The sequence below is a fragment of the Oncorhynchus kisutch genome, linkage group LG17 (genome assembly GCF_002021735.2).
Source record: "Oncorhynchus kisutch isolate 150728-3 linkage group LG17, Okis_V2, whole genome shotgun sequence".
NCBI classification, from domain to species: domain Eukaryota; kingdom Metazoa; phylum Chordata; class Actinopteri; order Salmoniformes; family Salmonidae; genus Oncorhynchus; species Oncorhynchus kisutch.
This window is the reverse complement of record NC_034190.2, coordinates 58,152,989-58,172,129: the sequence shown is the minus strand read 5'-3', so window position 1 is coordinate 58,172,129 and position 19,141 is coordinate 58,152,989. Positions and strand designations below refer to the sequence as shown.

Genomic DNA, 19,141 nt, shown 5'->3' with positions numbered 1-19,141 from the left:
CCAGCTAACGTTCGTTATGTTGACAAGCTAGACAAACAATGCATATTGACAATATCACCTCATGCCTTGTTATAATAAAATATAAATTGTGGCGGACTACTTACAAAACGTGTATATTTTTGGAGTATGTTCTCCGGGTCTTTGGGCACAATGCCGGTGAGTCCGTAACGTTACTTCAACAGTCCTCGCTAAGCTTAATGAAACAGCCGCGGGCCTCTGCTCATCCCTGCTTGCAATCGAAACCCCGTACTCCGGTGTTTCTCGAAAATTATCTTTATCCAGGACCCATTTTTTAAAATATATATACCGAATATATAAAGCAAATAAATGTGACGTAAATTACAACAAATCTATCAATCGCTTCAACCTACTTTACCGGCCCCCGCGCAATGACTCGCACTTTGTTTAGGAACAAATACAGTCCAAACCGAAATCCACTCTGAAGACTAGGCACTTCCTGAAGGCAGCACTGTAGCTACCAAACCCTCACCATGTGATCAAGGTTTTCTTGGTTGGTTCTACAGACGGCTATGCAAGCAGGGAATGCGATTACAAACATATTCTTCTTCTTCTTCTTCTATCATGGCGGTTCGCAAACAATCGCTTAACTGAATTTCGCCGTAACACAGGATTATTATAGGGAGGTTATTATAAGGGGATATTTAATAGGATATGACATTTGTTGACATCTTCTCCTCAGGGGATCGATACCGCTCTCCCCACCATGGCAATGTATGTTGATTATGTGCAGCGATGGTGTTCCGGTCACACAATTTCAGTTTCTCGAATGGAGGGTGGAAATGTTTTTTCAATGTCTATATTCAGGTAACCCCAAAACAGTTCTGTCCATTACAAAAAAATAATACAAACCATTTAATGTATGTAGGGTTTAATGAGCACATTCATCCATCATTGATCCAGGTGAGATATCAGAAACTATGTCAAAGTGACCTTTCATCCAGTGGGTAGGGTACACAACTTTTATTTCTTTTTTGTTTGTTCATCCAGAACAATGTATTCATACATAATTTTTTTGGCTTCTTTATATTATGAATGTGTCAGGGTTTTGGGGGATGATCTGAGTTTTGGGCCAAACATGTGCAAAGGTCTGTATTTTGCATGCGCACATTAACACATTTTAATTGAAATGTCATGTGGAGGCACTTCTATCCTTCAGTTGAAAGTCACACAGTAATACACAATGTTATATTAGTTGTGTGAAATCTCACAATCAAAAAGGCACTGTTACACAGTGTAGTCGGACAGGCACCTCCAGGGCGAGGTGCATAGTGTACAGGCTCAACGGTGTGAAACAGTAGTAGTTTCATATAGTGTCTGTCAGTGTTGGTTTGACCAGCCAGGTCCTGGCTGTTACTGACAGGTGTTGTAGATCTGGATCTGTTTGTTGATGTCGTTGAGGATAGCCTTCATCTTGTCTTCTAGGCCGTCCAGCTGCTGGGCTTTGCCCTCCAACGTTTTCTGGTTCTCTTCATAGTCTTTCTCTAGCTCTGTGGATATAAAGTATTGTCAAGTTTATATTTTAAATGTTTCATCTTAGAATAAACAGGACTGGCTGACAGACCTACATTTTGGTCTCTGGTCAAAGAACAATCAGACAAATTCAGACAATACAGTGACACTTTTTAACCACAAGAGGGCAATGTTGCCTTCGCTATTCTCCAAGGTTAGAGTGTGAAAATCGAAAGTAATGCTGCTTTAAAACAAAGGCGGCCCAGTTCCCTCCAGGGTCCCTCCTACACACCTGCTAGTCTCTGAAGCTTGTTCTGGGCATCCTTCAGTAGCTCTTTGGCTTCGTCTCTTAGGCGCTCTGCTTTCTTCTTCGCCTCCTGGACGGTCTTGGCTTTCGTGTCCACCAACTCCTGCACTGTGTGATACTTATCCATCAGCTCGCCATCTAAAATCTGAGAGAAAGAAGACTGCATAATCAGTAACAGACATGGTATTACAGTCACAAATATACACAAATAAACAACACACACACACCTGCTTAGCCTCATTGGCTTTGTCCCGTGCCATAGTGGCTGTCTCCTCAGCTCGAGCTGCTGCCACGCTGTTGTGGGCACGTTTGAGCTTCAGAGCATTAATCTCCCGACCTAGGTTGCCCATGCGGTCCATGGCATCATTCAAGTCATGTTCACTGCTTGAGGTCTCAGACTCAATCTAAAAGCAGGGGAAACATCAGGAATGTATTCTCTTTTGATCCCTTCATCACATCAAACTACATGCAGATGGTGTCCACACACTTGAGTACCTGTGCTAGCCGAGCTTCCGTTTCACCAATGTCAGCCCGAGCCCGCTGTATGGCCTTCTCTGCTGTGGCCTGGGCCTTCTTAGCATCCTCAAGTGCCTGTTTTACTGTCTCTGCTGTGGATTTCACCCCCTCTGCCCGATTCCTACATAACGGAAACACATGTCAGAATCAGTAGCGTCTTGCTCTGCTGAAACATTTCCTTTGACATGACACAGCTATAATCTACACAGTGTACAAAACCTTAAGAACACCTTCCTAAGATTGAGTTGCACCCCGCCCCTTTTGCCCCCAGAACAGCACAATTCGCCGGGGCATGGACTTTATAAGGTGTCAAAAGCATTTAACAGGGATGTTGGCCCACGTTGGGTGGTGGACCATTCTTGATACACACATGGAACTGTTGCAGTTGCAGCACTTACTACCGTACCCCGTTCAAAGGCACTTAAATCTTTTGTCCTGCCCATTCACTCTCTGAATGACACACATACACAATCCATGTCTCAAGGTTTAAAAATCCTTCTTGAACCCGTCCCCTTCCCTTCATCTGTAATGATTGAAGTGGATTTAACAAGTGACATCAATAAGGGATCATAGCTTTCACCTGGTTTCACCTGGTCAGTCTATGTCATGGAAATGTTTTGTACCTTCAGTGTATAACCCTCTACATACAAGGCACACACACACACCTGGCCTTCTTGGCCTCCTGCAGCAGCTGCTCTGCTTTGCGCACATCGTCCTGTGTCTGTTGCAGAATGGCGTCTACGTTGGAGAGGCTCCGGACCCGGTCCTTGATCTCCTCTGCCAGGTGTCTGATCTGCTGTGGTGAGGCTGGGATGGACAGCTCCAGGACACGGTTGGCAACCGTCTCAATGCTGTCTGGATCCGCACCCTCCTCTGCAAGGAGATGGATATTTAGATCAGCACAGATATTTTTGATGTTGATTGGGAAGTTAACACTTAGTGATGATGCTGATCATGATGATGATCCGGAGTTTAAGATAAATTGATTTTATGGTCCCATGTAGACAAGGACCTTACTGTTCCTCGTACATCTGAATTTTCTATCACTTTAGCCAACTCACGCATGAGGAAGTCCCGGATCTGCTTGATGAGGTCCCGCAGGTCATTGTTGGAGCGCTCCACCTTGTTCTTGGTGTTGGTGGCCTTGTCCAGAGCTGCCTGGGCTTTACTCTTCGCCTCCTCCGCCTTGGTCTTGGCATCTGCAACCTGAGAAGCCCTCAGAATCAGGGATAACTGTTATCAAGTACCCTTATGCTGTAGGTCATACAGTTGTATGCATTAGTGGCATGCCGCAATAGATTTTGCAGGTCTCCATTTCCTGTCAAGACAGTGTTGGTTTAGGTACACTTAGTGTAACTGACCTTGTGGAAGAGCTCCTCTACCTCCCCCATGGCTTTGTTCAGCTCTTTCTCTGCGTGCTTGGACCTCTCCAGGGCGTTATCTGCCATCGCTACGGCACCGTTGCAGTTCAGGCCTCCGCAGTGCCTATTCCCCTCATCGTCACGGCAACCTGCTCCTCCGCAAAGGCTCTCTGCACAGGGGGCATCGCCAGGGGTCCCACAGACCTGATCAAAGGTGGTGGGGGTGGAACATGTATCAGATTACTACATTTGTTTATAACTTTGCCTGAACTCTTCTTCTGATCTTGTGCTGTTTAAGGGGTTTAATCCAATCAGACATATGATGCATGCTTCACCTTCTCATTGATCTTCTTCATGTCCAGGGTCTGAGCCTTGGCATTGAGGTCCCCCAGGGCTCGCTTGTTGGCAGCGTTCTTACGGTTGAAGTCATCTTTCTTGGCAGAGATGAGGCGTTCTGTCTTGCGGCGTGTGTCTGCTGATTGGCTAACAGTGCTGGGCGTGGTGGTGGTTGACTGGTTGGCTCGCCGCTCTGCATCACGGGACTTGTTATAGGAGCTGTGGATGCTGTCATATGCACCTGGAGGAAAGAGAGTGCCAAATAATAATAACAACACATTTAATACTACATTTAACTAATATTTTTTAAGTATTTCTACATACAGTCATTAGGGCATTTTGTATCCCAGAAACCCTATGTTGGAAGGAGGAAATTAAGTCTCTGCTCACCCAGGAAGTTGGAGTTCTTGAGGATGTCCAGTTGACGGTGGAGCTGATCTGAGGTCAGGTTTAGCTGTTTGGCCTCTCTCTCCAGAGCACTGAGCTCATTACTGGCCTCAACGTTGCTGTTCTGCACACTGGTCAGGTCTCCCTCCAGACGATTCAGTGTGTCTGTGGTCTCACCTATCTGAGACCTGCAGGAGAAAGGGATAGGAAATTACAGTTAAACTCCAAAACTGGAGGAGAGGCATATTTATGGTGAATCTTTATGCAGACTGAAAGTCTATCTATGTATGTGTATTGTTATGTACAGTATAATACAGTGTCTGTGTGTATGTCTTGTACCTGAGGTCTTCAATGAGCTCCATCAGGCTGCTGACTGCCTCTGCGGTGGTGTTGCGGGCGTTGACGATGCCCTGGGCCTGTGCCAGCTTCTTCTCCAGGTCTCTGAAGGCCTTCTCATAGGCTCCAGTCAGGCCCGTGGTCTGGATCTCTTGAGCCCGCTCTGACAGGGTCTTGGTTCGGACAGCCAGGTCCTGCACCACCCGGTCCCAGTCCCCAAAGCACTGATGGCAGGGCTGGCAGTTAGGGAACTGGCCTGAGAAGCCCCTCGCACACTGGTCACAACGCACGCCTGACACCCCCTGCTGACACACACAGTGGCCTGACTTCTGGTCACACTGGGATGTCTCTATGCCCCTGGGGTCACAGTCACAGACTGAGCGAGATAGAGAGAGAGAAAGTGAGGGATTGTTAGTATACAGTGCATTCGAAAAGTATTCAGACCCCTTGACTTTTCCACATTTTGTTATGTTACAGCCTTGTTCTAAAGTGGATCAAATAAAACATTTTCCTCACCATTCTACACACAATACCCCATAATGAGAAAGAGAAAACAGGTTTTTAGAAAGTTTAGCAAATTTATTTAAAAAAATAAATAATAATAATACTTATGTAAATAAGGTATTCAGACTCTTTGCTATGAGACTCGAAATTGAGCTCAGGTGCATCCTGTTTTCATTGGTCATCCTTAAAATTGGAGTCCACCTGTGGTAAATTCAATTGATTGGACATGATTTGGAAAGGCACACACCTATCTATTTAAGGTTCCACAGTTGACAGTGCATGTCAGAGCAAAAACCAAGCCACGAGTTTGAAGAGATTGTCCGTAGAGCTCCGAGACAGGATTGTGTCGAGGCACAGACTTGGGGAAGGGTAACAAAAAATGTCTGCAGCATTGAAGGTCCCCAAGAACACAGTGGCCTCCATCATTCTTAAATGGAAGAAGTTTGGAACCATCAAGACTCTCCCTAGAGCTGGCCGCCCGGCCAAACTGAGCAATCAGGGGAGAAGGGCTTTGGTCATGGAGGTGACCAAGAACCCGATGGTCACTCTGACAGAGCTCTACAGTTCCTCTGTGGAGATGGTAGAACCTTCCAGAAGGACAACCATCTCTGCAGCACTTCATCAATCACGCCTTTATGGTAGAGTGGCCAGACAGAAGCCACTCCTCAGTAAAAGGCACATGACAGCCCAAGAAGACTTGGGGCTGTAATCGCTGCCAAAGCTGCTTCAACAAAGTACTGAATACTTATGTAAATGTGATATTTACAGTTTTTATTTTTAAGAAATTTGCAAAAATTTCTAAAAACCTGATTTTGCTTTGTCCTTATGGAGTATTGTGTGTATAGATTGATGTGGGAAAAAAACAATTGAACACATTTTAGAATAAGGCTGTAACCTAAAAAAGTAATGGGGCCTGAATACTTTCCAAATGCACTGTATGTCAACTGCTGATATTTTGATGCCACACTTATAACACCTGTGAATAACACCTTCCGTGACTCATGAATAACACCTTCCGTGACTCATGAATAACACCTTCCGTGACTCATGAATAACACCTTCCGTGACTCATGAATAACACCTTCCGTGACTCATGAATAACACCTTCCGTGACTCATGAATAACACCTTCCGTGACTCATGAATAACACCTTCCGTGACTCATGAATAACACCTTCCGTGACTCATGAATAACACCTTCCGTGACTCATGAATAACACCTTCCGTGACTCATGAATAACACCTTCCATGACTCATGAATAACACCTTCCACGACTCATGAATAACACCTTCCATGACGTTAAAGCTGACCTCTGCACTGGATCCTGGGGTCTCCCCAGTAGTTCTCTTGGCAGTCTGTGCAGGTCTTTCCACCGAATCCATCACGACACTGACACTTTCCAGTGAACTGGGGCACAGGGAGGTCAAACATGAGCATGAGGTCACAGAAGAGATCTGTCTCATAATGCACCTTAGTGATGCATTTCGCTACACTATAATCATTTCGCTACACTCACAATAACATCTGCTAACCATGTGTATATGACCAATAAAATTTGATTTGATAATGGAACCACACACACATACACACACACACACACCTCGTTGCAGGCCGAGTTGACAGCATTGTTGGGGTCACAGCCGCAGGCCTCACAGCCCCGCCCACTAGCCAGGTTCCAGTAGTTGGGCTTACAGTGGTCACATGTCAGGCCGATGGTGTTGGGTAAACACTGGCACTGCCCCGTGGCACGCTGGCAGACACACTCATCCCGCGCTGTACACTGGGTATGCTCTGTGCCCAGGAAGCTACAGGTGCACTCTGGGGAAGCATACAGAAGAAAATAGATTGAACCTTTACTAGGGTGCACGACACATAGTTTCAATGCAACATTCCTAAAATGAATGGTTCTTAAGTTTTCTGGTGTGTGACGAGGATGTGTCAACAGAGACTCACTTCTGCAGTTGCGTCGCGAGGCGTCTCCATAGTAACCGCTCTTGCACACGCCACAGTCCGGTCCCTCTGTGTTGTAGAGACACTTCTTACACTCTCCTGTCCGCCGGTCACACGCATCCAGATCTGACATGTCAATGTTATTACTGCACCTGCACGGCTGGCACCGCCCACCTGGCTGGGAGGGGTTACCGTAGTAACCAGGGGCGCACTCCTCACACCGGGAACCTGTGACCAATAGGAAAAAAGGTTGAAGGAGAAGGTGTGACATTTTTGAAAAGAAAGAGTACTTCAGTGGAATATCTCATGGTGAGATTGAGATATTTATTGGCTGGGTGATGGATATAAATTACTTCATATTTCCAAGTATTTCCAAACTGTTTTCCAGTGGATTTAAGTGAGACGGTTACAGTGTGACAGCTTCTGCGAACAGAGAGTCATGTGCTGTGTGTGATACCTACCTCAGTGACTATCAGTAAAGTAATTATCAGAATGTTACTCAAACTGTACACATCATGTTATAAACTTAATTCGTTTTGATATTTTATCATTGTGCAATGCTATTATATCTTGGATTAAAAGGGAGTTGGTTACCCAGGAGATTAACAGTGATTAGTGAGGATCTCTGTGATCACACTGTTGCAAAGTGGATTATGTTCAGTCTTTCGGCAGACATCGTGAACAATTAGCTTTTCTCACAAAGAGCCTGTCAGGATTTGGCCAGGATTGTTCCGGTTTTGGCCACCAGATGCCCCCATTGAGCTTTTTGACCCTTTTGTTTTCCCTTGTTTCCAGTTATTATTTGCACCTGTGCCTCGTTTCCCTTGAATGTATTTAAACCCTTAGTTTTCCTCAGTTCTTTGCTCTGTGTTTGAATGTTAGCACCCAGGCCCAGTGATGCTGTGAACTGTTGGTGCTCCAGTTGGACTCGCTTGTGGTACTCTGTTTTTGTTCTAGTTTATTTATTTTTGATTATCTTCTGAGGCTTTTTCCTGCTGTACCTACCACCTTGTGGATTTACCTTTTGACTTGGAGGATTACCTTTTTCTCTTGGAATTACTTTTGATGTTGTGGATTTATATTTTTGCCTGAACTTTCCTTTTTACTTTATTAAAACACCGTCTCAAGTACTGCTTTGTCTGCCTCATCTTCTGGGTTCTGCCGACTATTAGTGGCTCAGTTTGCAAAGTGACTGTTTCTCACACCAGAGACCCGAGTTCATAACCGGGTCGTGACAGAGCCCATATCTTCTTAAGATGGATTCAGAGGAAGGTAGACATACTTGCCATTTTTGAGTCCAGCTGACGGCTGCAGGGGGCAGAGTATGCTGGTGTGGGAGGGGGCTGACTTTTGGGTCTGACAGACAACTTACAGCTGCTGGTCTTGTGGTCTCTCCAGCATACTCTTCCCCCTGCAGCTGTTAGCTGGACAAAAAAAATGGGAAGTACTGTATTCTAAACCATAGTGGAACAAAACATAGGATTTCCTCATTTAACGGACAAGATTTCCTCAACTGTTTGATAAAGGGGCATTGTGATTCTACTATTGTGTCTAGGTGATTCATTGTGCCTTTTTCTTTGTGTCTTTGCGGAGCAAACTAAATATATTGAATAAAAGGATATGACACAGAAGGGGCTGTTGATGGTAAGTAGGTTTACAGTAAAGCACATATTGAGTTCATTGCAGCAAAGCTGTCTAAAGCAGAGTAGGCAGAATGCTTGTTTTTCTTTCTGTCACAGGCTCACAGTGAATGTACAATAGGTTGGTGTAATCTCACAGCTTCAGCTTGTCTACTATGACTGATATACCTGTTACTGTCTTTTGTGTCTGCAACAGAGGCAGAGAATCACAAGGCAAAAGGCAGCGTGGCAGAGATTTTGTTTTTATCAGCTGGTTGACTGTTTGGCTGCTTAGTGCCTGTGTAAGCCAGCAGGAGTACCAAGCACTGACTATACAGTGCCTTGCGAAAGTATTCGGCCCCATTGAACTTTGCGACCTTTTGCCACATTTCAGGCTTCAAACATAAAGATATAAAACTATTTTTTTGTGAAGAATCAACAAGTGGGACACAATCATGAAGTGGAACGACATTTATTGGATATTTCAAACTTTTAACAAATCAAAAACAGAAAAATTGGGCGTGCAAAATTATTCAGCCCCCTTAAGTTAATACTTTGTAGCGCCACCTTTTGCTGCGATTACAGCTGTAAGTCGCTTGGGGTATGTCTCTATCAGTTTTGCACATCGAGAGACTGACATTTTTTCCCATTCCTCCTTGCAAAACAGCTCGAGCTCAATGATGTTGGATGGAGAGCATTTGTGAACAGCAGTTTTCAGTTCTTTCCACAGATTCTCGATTGGATTCAGGTCTGGACTTTGACTTGGCCATTCTAACACCTGGATATGTTTATTTTTGAACCATTCCATTGTAGATTTTGCTTTATGTTTTGGATCATTGTCTTAGAAGACAAATCTCCGTCCCAGTCTCAGGTCTTTTGCAGACTCCATCAGGTTTTCTTCCAGAATGGTCCTGTATTTGGCTCCATCCATCTTCCCATCAATTTTAACCATCTTCCCTGTCCCTGCTGAAGAAAAGTAGGCCCAAACCATGATGCTGCCACCACCATGTTTGACAGTGGGGATGGTGGGTTCAGGGTGATGGAATGTGTTGCTTTTACACCAAACATAACGTTTTGCATTGTTGCCAAAAAGTTCAATTTTGGTTTCATCTGACCAGAGCATCTTCTTCCACATGTTTGGTGTGTCTCCCAGGTGGCTTGTGGCAAACTTTAAACGACACTTTTTATGGATATCTTGAAGAAATAAGACTGATTGTTGTCCTATGGACAGAGTCTCCCACCTCAGCTGTAGATCTCTGCAGTTCATCCAGAGTGATCATGGGCCTCTTGGCTGCATCTCTGATCAGTCTTCTCCTTGTATGAGCTGAAAGTTTAGAGGGACGGCCAGGTCTTGGTAGATTTGCAGTGGTCTGATACTCCTTCCATTTCAATATTATCGCTTGCACAGTGCTCCTTGGGATGTTTAAAGCTTGGGAAATCTTTTTGTATCCAAATCCGGCTTTAAACTTCTTCACAACAGTATCTCGGACCTGCCTGGTGTGTTCCTTGTTCTTCATGATGCTCTCTGCACTTTTAACGGACCTCTGAGACTATCACAGTGCAGGTGCATTTATACGGAGACTTGATTACACACAGGTGGATTGTATTTATCATCATTAGTCATTTAGGTCAACATTGGATCATTCAGAGATCCTCACTGAACTTCTGGAGAGAGTTTGCTGCACTGAAAGTAAAGGGGCTGAATAATTTTGCACGCCCAATTTTTCAGTTTTTGATTTGTTAAAAAAGTTTGAAATATCCAATAAATGTCGTTCCACTTCATGATTGTGTCCCACTTGTTGTTGATTCTTCACAAAAAAATACAGTTTTATATCTTTATGTTTGAAGCCTGAAATGTGGCAAAAGGTTGCAAAGTTCAAGGGGGCCGAATACTTTCGCAAGGCACTGTATGTGCCCTGTATAACACTATAGTTGCTATACACAGGAGACACTGTAGAAGGTGACCCAGACCCAGTGTCGGCCATCCAACTCAAACACAGTTATTTGTGTTATACAATCAGTCGAAACTGATTCTTGGTCAGTTCTTGGGAGCTCCATCTACTCTGAGGCAGGAGTGCACTGTGGCACAGCACCATAGATGGGTGGGGTGCTGAAGCCATGCAGGTGGCAGGGGGGGGGGGGGGGGGGTTGGTAAGGAGGGTGGGGTCACCATCACTACTCACGCTTGAAAGAACCCTCGGAGCGCTTAACCATCCCCCCTGTGCCAAGTTGGGTAAGGGAGGAAACAACACACATTATCATTCCACATTTTTCCTGGTAGGATAAATGTTCTACAAGAGAAGTGTCTATTTGTCTCACCAAAAGACCCACCCTGGCGAATGACAAGGAATATCACACCATGGACATTTCCCCGAGTTAAATCACACTAACAGATCCTCTTTCACAGTACATCATCAACCCTAGGAAGCATCTGCTCATTCATGCAGACATGATCAAACTGTTCTTCGTCCACTTGCCTGGCTGACAAAGAGGAGGAAGAACAGTAAGGAGAGAGAGAAGACACCTCAATGGAGAAATGGAGGTGTGGGTTGTACCTGTGTATCCTTGGTTACAGTTGCAGACCACCTGTCTGTTGCGGTTGTCCTGGTAACAGGAGGCAGCGAAGTGGCGTCCGCTGTTTGGGCCATCTGGGCAAGGGCAGGCCCGACATTGGTTACCCATACCTGTGCCCAACACTGGGTTGCCGTAGTAACCGTTGGCACACCTTGAAATACAGCAATAGCAGTATGCTTGTCAATAACATTACATTGGCTACCTTAATACTTATTCAAGATTCCCCACTGTCCCCGCGGTGAAGCCTAACCTGTCACATTTGTCCCCTCCAGTGTTGTCCCTGCAGTTGAGACAGGCTCCGGTCCTCTGGTGGCACTCCTCAGCATGTCCATTACACAGGCATCGCTTACAGTTGGGGAAGCCCCAGTGTCCTGCCTGGCAGCCATCGCACCGCTGCCCGAACGCACCCGGGCGGCACGGGCACTGCCCAGTCAACTGGTCACAGGACCGAGTGACCGCACCTTCCAGATTGCACTCACATGCTAGAGAGAGGGAGGGAGGGAGGGAGAGAGAGAGATTTATTGGAAAGTATAAATCAAGAGAGGAGTGGGTCAGTAGGTAATGAGGCAGCAGGGGGCGCCACCAGTACAGCTGTTCACATAAGTGGGATAGACAGACTGTACAGTCCAATGCACCTTTGCATTGAATAGAATAAACTATTTGTGTACCCTACAGGATAACACCAGGAGTTTTGCCCTTACTCTTTGTGCGGTTGACTGGGGTTACAACACTAACCTTTACATCCTGCAGGTCCAAAGCCGTACGTCCCAGGAGCACACTGGTCACAGCGAAGTCCAATCACGTTTGGCCTACAGCGACACTGACCTCCGTGCGTGTCACACACTGAGCTGACTGATCCCTGGGGGTCACACAGGCAAGCTGTGAAGAAGAAAGAATTGATGAAAACATTTTCATTTCATTGTGAAAATAATTACCAGGCATCCTTGATGATAGCAGATCGTGATTATGTGTACCCGTGAAATAACCTACGCAGGGCTCCATGGTTAATGATGGCTGACATGCTGGTGATGAGTTTGGCACAGACGTTGCTGATCTGGGGGCGTGTCACGCTCTTGGCCCCCTCGTGGCAGCGGTAGCGCTCGTAGCTCTGCTTCCTAGCGATGGAGGCGGGGTCACCGCCAATGAACATCTCCAGGGAGGAGTAACGAGGGATCAGGGAGATCTGGAGAGGAAGCAGGGAGGAGTATTAGCTGGATTGCATAAGAAGAACACAATTAGAGAGGGAGGGAGAGAGATGTGCAGACAAGCATAATTTATTGAGTAAGTTTCTTAAAATGTTATATCATTTACTTTGTAATTGTTGCCCTTTTTTAATTGATAGTTACAATCTTGTCTCATCACTGCAACTCCCCAACGGGCTCGGGAGAGGCGAAGGTCAAGTCATGTGTCATTCGAAACATGACCCGACAAGCCGCGCTGCTTCTTAACACACTGCTCACTTAACCCGGAAGCTAGCTGCACCAATGTGTCAGAGGAAACACTGTTCAACTGACGACCGAAGTCAGCTTGCAGGTGCCCGGGCCGCCGTAAGGAGTCGCTAGAGCACGATGAGCCAAGGAAAGCCCCCCCAGCCAAACCTCCACCGAACCCAGACGACAGTGGGCCAATTGTATGTCGCCCTATAGGCTCCCAGTAACAGCCAGCTGTGACACAGCCTGGGATCGAACCCCCGGCTGTTGTGGCGCCTTAGACCGCTGCACCACTCAGGAGGCTCAATTTGTTGAGTCTTGATACTCACAGAGTCCACTAAAATGTTGGCAGCGGTTGTACCAAGAATGAGAATACTGTTCCCATCCAGATAGCGACTGAACTCAAAGCGAAGAGTGTAGCTCACTCCTCTCTCCATGCATACAGGTGGAGGCAGCACGACAAACCTGCAGCAAACACACACACCACACAGGAAAATACTAACTTTTAGGAAAAGCAAAGTTCACCATGTAGTAACATCCAATTACACAAGTGTATCACCGTCACCTGAGCCAGACACAAGGGCACTGTATATTCCGTAGTGAGGTGTGTGTGAGTTTCTCACCTGGATCCTGCAGGCAGGGACACAGTGAGCATGTCGTCTGCAGGGATGGTGTTTCCACAAGGGCTGCTGGTGGGAATGGGCCCTGGCCGAATGATCGTCACACGGACCTCCCCCCAGTCCCGTGGCATCTAACACAAGACACACACACACCACAATAACAGTCATATACAGTTACACACTGTGCACATCCAGAAAACAGAGGGGAGTGTGTGTGTGTGTGTGTGTGTATATGTGTGTGTGTGTGTGTGTGTGTGTGTGTGTGTGTGTGTGTGTGTGTGTGTGTGTGTGTGTGTGTGTGTGTGTGTGTGTGTGTGTGTGTGTGTGTGTACACGTATGCACAGTTGAAGTCTGAAGTTTACATACACTTAGGTCGGAGTCATTAAAATAAGTTTGTCAACCACTTAGTTTAGTTCGGTTAGTTCATCTACTTCGTGCATGACACAAGTAATTTTTCCAACGATTGTTTACAGATTATTTCACTTATAATTCACTGTATCACAATTCCAGTGGGTGAGACGTCTGGTTCATCCTTGGTAGCGATTTCCAAATGCCTGAAGGTACCATGTTCAGCTATACAAACAATAGTACGCAAGCATAAACACCATGGGACGGCACAGCCGTCATACCGCTCAGAAAGGAGACGCGTTCTGTCTCCTAGAGATGAATGTACTTTGGTGCAAAAAGTGCAAATCAATTCCAGAACAACAGCAAAGGACCTTGTGAAGATGCTGGAGGAAACTGGTACAAAAGTATCTATATCCACAGTAAAAACAAGTCCTATATCGATATAATGTGAAACGCCGCTCAGCAAGGAAGAAGCCACTGCTCCAAAACCGCCATAAAAAAGCCAGACTACGGTTTGCAACTGCACATGGGGACAAAGATCATACTTTTTGGAGAAATGTCCTCTGGTCTGATGAAACAAAAATAGAACTGTTTGGTCATAATGACCATCGTTATGTTTGCATTCGTTATGCTTGGAGGAAAAAGGGGGAGGCTTGCAAGCGAAAGAACACCATCCCAACTGTGAAGCACGGGGGTGGCAGCATCATGTTGTGGGAGTGCTTTTCTGCAGGAGGGACTGGTGCACTTCACAAAATAGATGGCATCAATTATTTTGATATATTGAAGCAACATCTCAAGACATCAGTCCGGAAGTTAAAGCTTGGTCGCAAATGGGTCTTCCAAATGGACAATGACCCCAAGCATACTCACAAAGTTGTGGCAAAATGGCTTAAGGACAACAATGTCAAGGTATTGGAGTAGCCATCACAAAGCCCTGACCTCAATCTTATAGAAAATTTGTGTGCAGAACTGAAAAAGCGTGTGCAAGGAGGCCTACAAACCTGACTCAGTTACACCAGCTCTGTCAGGAGGAATGGGCCAAAATTCAACTTATTCAACTTATTGTGGGAAGCTTGTGTAAGGCTTCCCAAAACTTTTGACCCAAGTTAAACAATTTAAAGGCAATGCTGCCAAATACTAATTGAGTGTATGTAAACTTCTGACCCACTGGGAATGTGATGAAAGAAATAAAAGCTGAAATAAATTATCTCTACTGTTATTCTGACATTTCACATTCTTAAAATAAATTGGTGATCCTAACTGACCTAAGACAGGGAATTTTTGCTAGGATTAAATGTCAGGAATTGTGGAAAAACTGAGTTTAAATGTATTTGGCTAAGGTGTATATAAACTTCCGACTTCAACTGTATGTGTGTATGTGTTAGGCTTGGGCGGTATACCATATATTGTCTCCTTGTTCGGGCGGCGTTTGGCGGTTGACGTCACTGGCTTTCTAGCTACCACCGATCCACTTTTACTTATTTGTTTTGTTTCACACACCTGTTTTCAATCCCACAATCACCTGTTCATTATTTAACCCTCTGTTCTCCCCATGGTTTTTGTGAGTGATTGTTTATTTGTATTTTCAGTCTGTCATGGTGTACGTGGATTTGTTACTTTGTATGTTTTACCTTTTGAGTAAAGTACGTTTGATTACTCATTTCTGCTGTCCTGCGCCTGACTCTCTACACCAGCTACACCCAGGGCCCATTACATATATACCATATGTTTTTCAATAAAATATAACATTTGCAGCTACTTTTTTTATTTAATATCTGCAGTCAACTTGTGCAATAGGGATATAAAGCAGATTGCGTTCTTCATTTCACCTGTCGCATTATTTTAAATGATGAAGCTTACCATAGTTCTCCAGAACAGTTGAGCCAGTCCCCTGTTTGTTTGTAAGCAGCACAACGGGAGAAGGTGAGCTGGTGAGTCCACAGCGCTCTCTTCCTTCCGAAAAGCATGCATCACAACTTTTTTCATTTGCAATTACTCTCTTTCACTTCAGCTTGTAAATGTCCACACTACTACTAGCTATGCTTGTATAACTTTACGAGCTGGATTCGCCTGTCTTTGCAATTAATTTATGTTAGTTTTCGCTCGTTAGCATTTAGCATCTACGTGATTTCGCTATTCGTTTTGTGCAAATTTTGTTAGCATTCTGGTAATAGAGGCCCAAGGGCTTTTCTTGCGTTTTACCTCCCCCATGTGTGCTATGCTGGTAACAGCGTAAATCCTGGTATGAGAGAAGGACGGTATGACGATTTGAACATCTGAATACCGCCCAAGCCCAGTATGTGTGTGACTAGGCACTAACCTGTGGCTCATAGCGTATGAGGAGGTCGTACTCCATGGAGTAGGGGATGTTGTTGATGGAGAACTCCAGGCTGCTGCCCTCTGGGACCTTGGCAAACCCAGTGCCAGTCCAGGTGGCAGGGCGCCCAGGCTGGTGCTCCCTCTGCTCCACACTGCAGCCCTGGACACACACAAATACCATCAAGCATTCACACAAAGTCAAACATAGACAGTACAAACAATGCAAATAAGGGTCCACCCCAGTCTTATCTATAACAAGAAGTAGTTACCTGTCCCAATATGGCCAACTCAGCCTCATAGGTATAGTGGTCCAGAGCCATGAAGTACCACCCAGACTCCACCTGGGTACATTGACGGCCCATCATATGACTACGACAGCGGCACTGGCCATTCTCCATAGAGCAGCTGGGGAAGACGCATAAGAAATCTATGCAGTAAGCATGTAACCCGTCGACAGCACCCCCAACCCAAAACATCTTCCCGCGGCCACGCTGTCACTCACTGGTTATCTGTGGCTCCGCCCACATCACAGTCACAGTCTCTGCAGCCATTCATGTCATGACTCAGTGCCCAGTGTTCTGGCTGTGGGCAGACAGACAGGCAGCTGTTAGCACCAGACAGATGACATTCCTGACGACATCAGCCAGGTTTACTGGACCTTACATCATAGGTAACTACTCAGATACCTCAACCAGGTGTTCCTAGCTCCAAAATGAGATACTGTAGATACATGCTGCCTATCAAAGTACAGGCTGGTAGAGCTTAAGTTATGGGTGCAAAATAGTGGTTGTCTGTTCATGACTTTAAAACAAGCCTTTATGCAGCTTATGAGAGTTTAGGATCCACTTAGTCCGGACTACAGCTGACCATTTGTAGCATGCTGTAACCTACACCAACCGGAGAGGCCTGACATCCCTGGGCTACATTTAGATATGAAGCCCCAAGCAGGGCTTTACATTCCTGGGTATTGTTACTGGCACGGCAAGGAAGTTATGTGAGTGACAGGGGGATGTGAATGTACGTATGAATGAATGAATGAATGAATGAATGAATGAATGAATGGAAAGAGAGAGAGAGAGATAATCTCTGTGTGTTATGGTTAGGAGAGGGAGGCTCTCCTGGAGACTTACCAGACACAGGTCACAGCTGCGTCCGGTGACCAGTCGCTTGCAAAAGCAGTCCCCGCTCACAGGGTCACATTTTGGGCTCTCTGAAACAGTACCCCTGGGGTCACACTGGCAGGCTGAGGGGGGCAGAGCAGGAATTATAGGGGCATGGGAACACAGAAATGTGGCACATGATTTTATTCAAAGCACTGAGAGAGATTAACAAAAGATTGCTCCAAAATCTCTAACATAACAACCACACAAAATGAGGGTCATTTGGACTACAATCAGTTCAATTTGTTAGAATGATTCATGATTGTGCTCCTCTCCACTCACGTTGGCAGCCGCGGGGGTTTGCTGCACTCAGGCCAAAGAAGCCAGACTTGCATTTGTCACAGCGATGCCCTTCCACGTGGTCCTTACAGCGGCACTGTCCAGCGATCATGCCCAGGGATGGCTCGTCATGCCCGTCACAGATGCCCCCATTCAGGGAACCATCAGGATCACAGTCACAGGCTGGTAGAAGGAAGACAACAAACATCCTGTTAAACTTAACAAACGTAACCATAGAGTAGTACGTACTACCTGGAAAACATGTACACACTCACATCTAATGGACATAAAGTGGTACCAGGGTTTCAAACGTGAAAATAACCTGTACACGTACATAACTATGCCTTCACTCATACACAGTATGATAATGTGAGAAATACACACACAGTTCCTGTACCCCAGTTCTGAGAAACGGTCGACACCCTCTACTCACCAGTACAGACCCCGGGGTCTCTGATGTCCCTACTGAGGTCCTTGTAGTAAAATGGTTTACACATCTCACAGTTGCGTCCCATGGTGTTGTGGAGACAGTGGTCACAGACGCCACCGCCGGCATTGCCCGTGGCCAAGTAAACCGCCATGTCAAAGTGACACTGGTTGGAGTGGCCGTTACAGTTACATTCTATGAGAGACCAAGGGTACAGATAACAACATAATCAAGATTCTCATTCCTTTGATTATGACCTATGACTGGTGTGTTCATAATAATAATCAGTGATGTTAGGAGAGGAGTAAGAGACGTTTCTTGTTATGGTGTGGTACACCACCACTCACTCTTGCAGGCGTTGGTGTTGCGTCCCTCAGCCGGTCTCCAGGGCATGTCACTATGGAAGTCATCACACAGCTCACAATTCAGACCCTTCGTGTTGTGCTTGCAGACACATCTCCCATGGACCTGGGGGACAGGGAGGCTGAATTACACAAATCACAGAGAATTCTAAACAAAACCTCCCATTCTAACTCCCCTCTGCACAGATGCCTCTGCTTTCATACACAGCAATCTATATAGGGCAGTCTTCCTCCATAAAAATAAGGGCAGTTCTGTGTCCCCTTACTCACCATGCCCTCCTCATCCTTGATCCCATCGATGGGGGCACACTCGGAGGCGTGGCCATAGCAGAAGCAGTTGCCGCGGACGACCAGCTCGTACATGGCATAGTAGTACTTCTCCTTGATCTCCACGCGGGAGTCCAGCAGGTTATCTCCCAGAGTGTGCAGCTTGGTGAAGTTCACACGCAGGTTAGTGATCTTCAGCTGGTCTTCAGGATGCAAGAGGAGGAGAAGAGAGGAAGGGGGGGGGCAGAGAGATTAGGAGATATACAACAAGCTATTTGAACATCCAAATGAATACTTCAAAGTCAAAAGGTAAGGTTCCAGATACACCATTAATTATCTATTAACCCCAACCCCCACCACAGACATAAGCAGAGACACTCTCCCCCGTAAAAGGAAGAAGTCAAGGCCAGCCGAGCATGACATCGCTGAAGGGGGCCGGGGGGGGGGGGGGGGGGGGAATAAGGGCAGACTGAAAGGGGCATGGAGGGTGTTGTTAGGAGACTTGAGTTGCGTCCCAAATGGTACCCTATTTCCTAAATACTGCACTACTTTTGACCAGAGCCTTATGT

The 19,141-nt window shown here is 45.9% G+C and overlaps 2 protein-coding genes across 17 annotated transcripts in view; both read right to left on the bottom strand.

Moving 5' to 3' along the window:
* Positions 1-695, bottom strand: part of usp19 (ubiquitin specific peptidase 19) — a 39,498-nt gene extending 38,803 nt beyond the window's left edge. For 4 of the 14 annotated variants that reach the window (XM_031794166.1, XM_031794169.1, XM_031794177.1 and 1 more), the window contains exon 1: positions 105-694. The gene's annotated coding sequence lies outside the window, so the exon portion shown is untranslated. Of the gene's footprint in view, positions 1-104 lie in introns of all 14 variants that reach the window. The other 10 variants (XM_031794167.1, XM_031794173.1, XM_031794170.1 and 7 more) reach the window with 6 other exon arrangements.
* Positions 696-872: 177 nt separating this feature from the next.
* Positions 873-19,141, bottom strand: part of lamb2 (laminin, beta 2 (laminin S)) — a 48,705-nt gene continuing 30,436 nt past the window's right edge. For 2 of the 3 annotated variants that reach the window (XM_031794164.1, XM_031794165.1), the window contains 28 exons: positions 18,576-18,775; positions 18,291-18,411; positions 17,950-18,138; positions 17,520-17,699; positions 17,208-17,320; positions 16,580-16,659; positions 16,347-16,482; positions 16,079-16,237; positions 13,414-13,541; positions 13,120-13,255; positions 12,351-12,543; positions 12,096-12,239; positions 11,611-11,842; positions 11,342-11,511; positions 10,970-11,005; positions 7,171-7,395; positions 6,818-7,035; positions 6,528-6,624; positions 4,717-5,089; positions 4,381-4,565; positions 3,990-4,231; positions 3,655-3,858; positions 3,355-3,499; positions 2,959-3,166; positions 2,273-2,414; positions 2,005-2,181; positions 1,763-1,922; positions 873-1,508 (listed from right to left, as the gene is read on the bottom strand). In XM_031794164.1, the coding sequence (XP_031650024.1) occupies positions 1,372-1,508; positions 1,763-1,922; positions 2,005-2,181; positions 2,273-2,414; positions 2,959-3,166; positions 3,355-3,499; positions 3,655-3,858; positions 3,990-4,231; positions 4,381-4,565; positions 4,717-5,089; positions 6,528-6,624; positions 6,818-7,035; positions 7,171-7,395; positions 10,970-11,005; positions 11,342-11,511; positions 11,611-11,842; positions 12,096-12,239; positions 12,351-12,543; positions 13,120-13,255; positions 13,414-13,541; positions 16,079-16,237; positions 16,347-16,482; positions 16,580-16,659; positions 17,208-17,320; positions 17,520-17,699; positions 17,950-18,138; positions 18,291-18,411; positions 18,576-18,775 (4,730 nt within the window). In that variant the 3' untranslated portion in view covers positions 873-1,371. The remainder of the gene's footprint in view (positions 1,509-1,762; positions 1,923-2,004; positions 2,182-2,272; positions 2,415-2,958; positions 3,167-3,354; positions 3,500-3,654; positions 3,859-3,989; positions 4,232-4,380; positions 4,566-4,716; positions 5,090-6,527; positions 6,625-6,817; positions 7,036-7,170; positions 7,396-10,969; positions 11,006-11,341; positions 11,512-11,610; positions 11,843-12,095; positions 12,240-12,350; positions 12,544-13,119; positions 13,256-13,413; positions 13,542-16,078; positions 16,238-16,346; positions 16,483-16,579; positions 16,660-17,207; positions 17,321-17,519; positions 17,700-17,949; positions 18,139-18,290; positions 18,412-18,575; positions 18,776-19,141) is intronic. The other variant, XM_020506316.2, reaches the window with a different exon arrangement.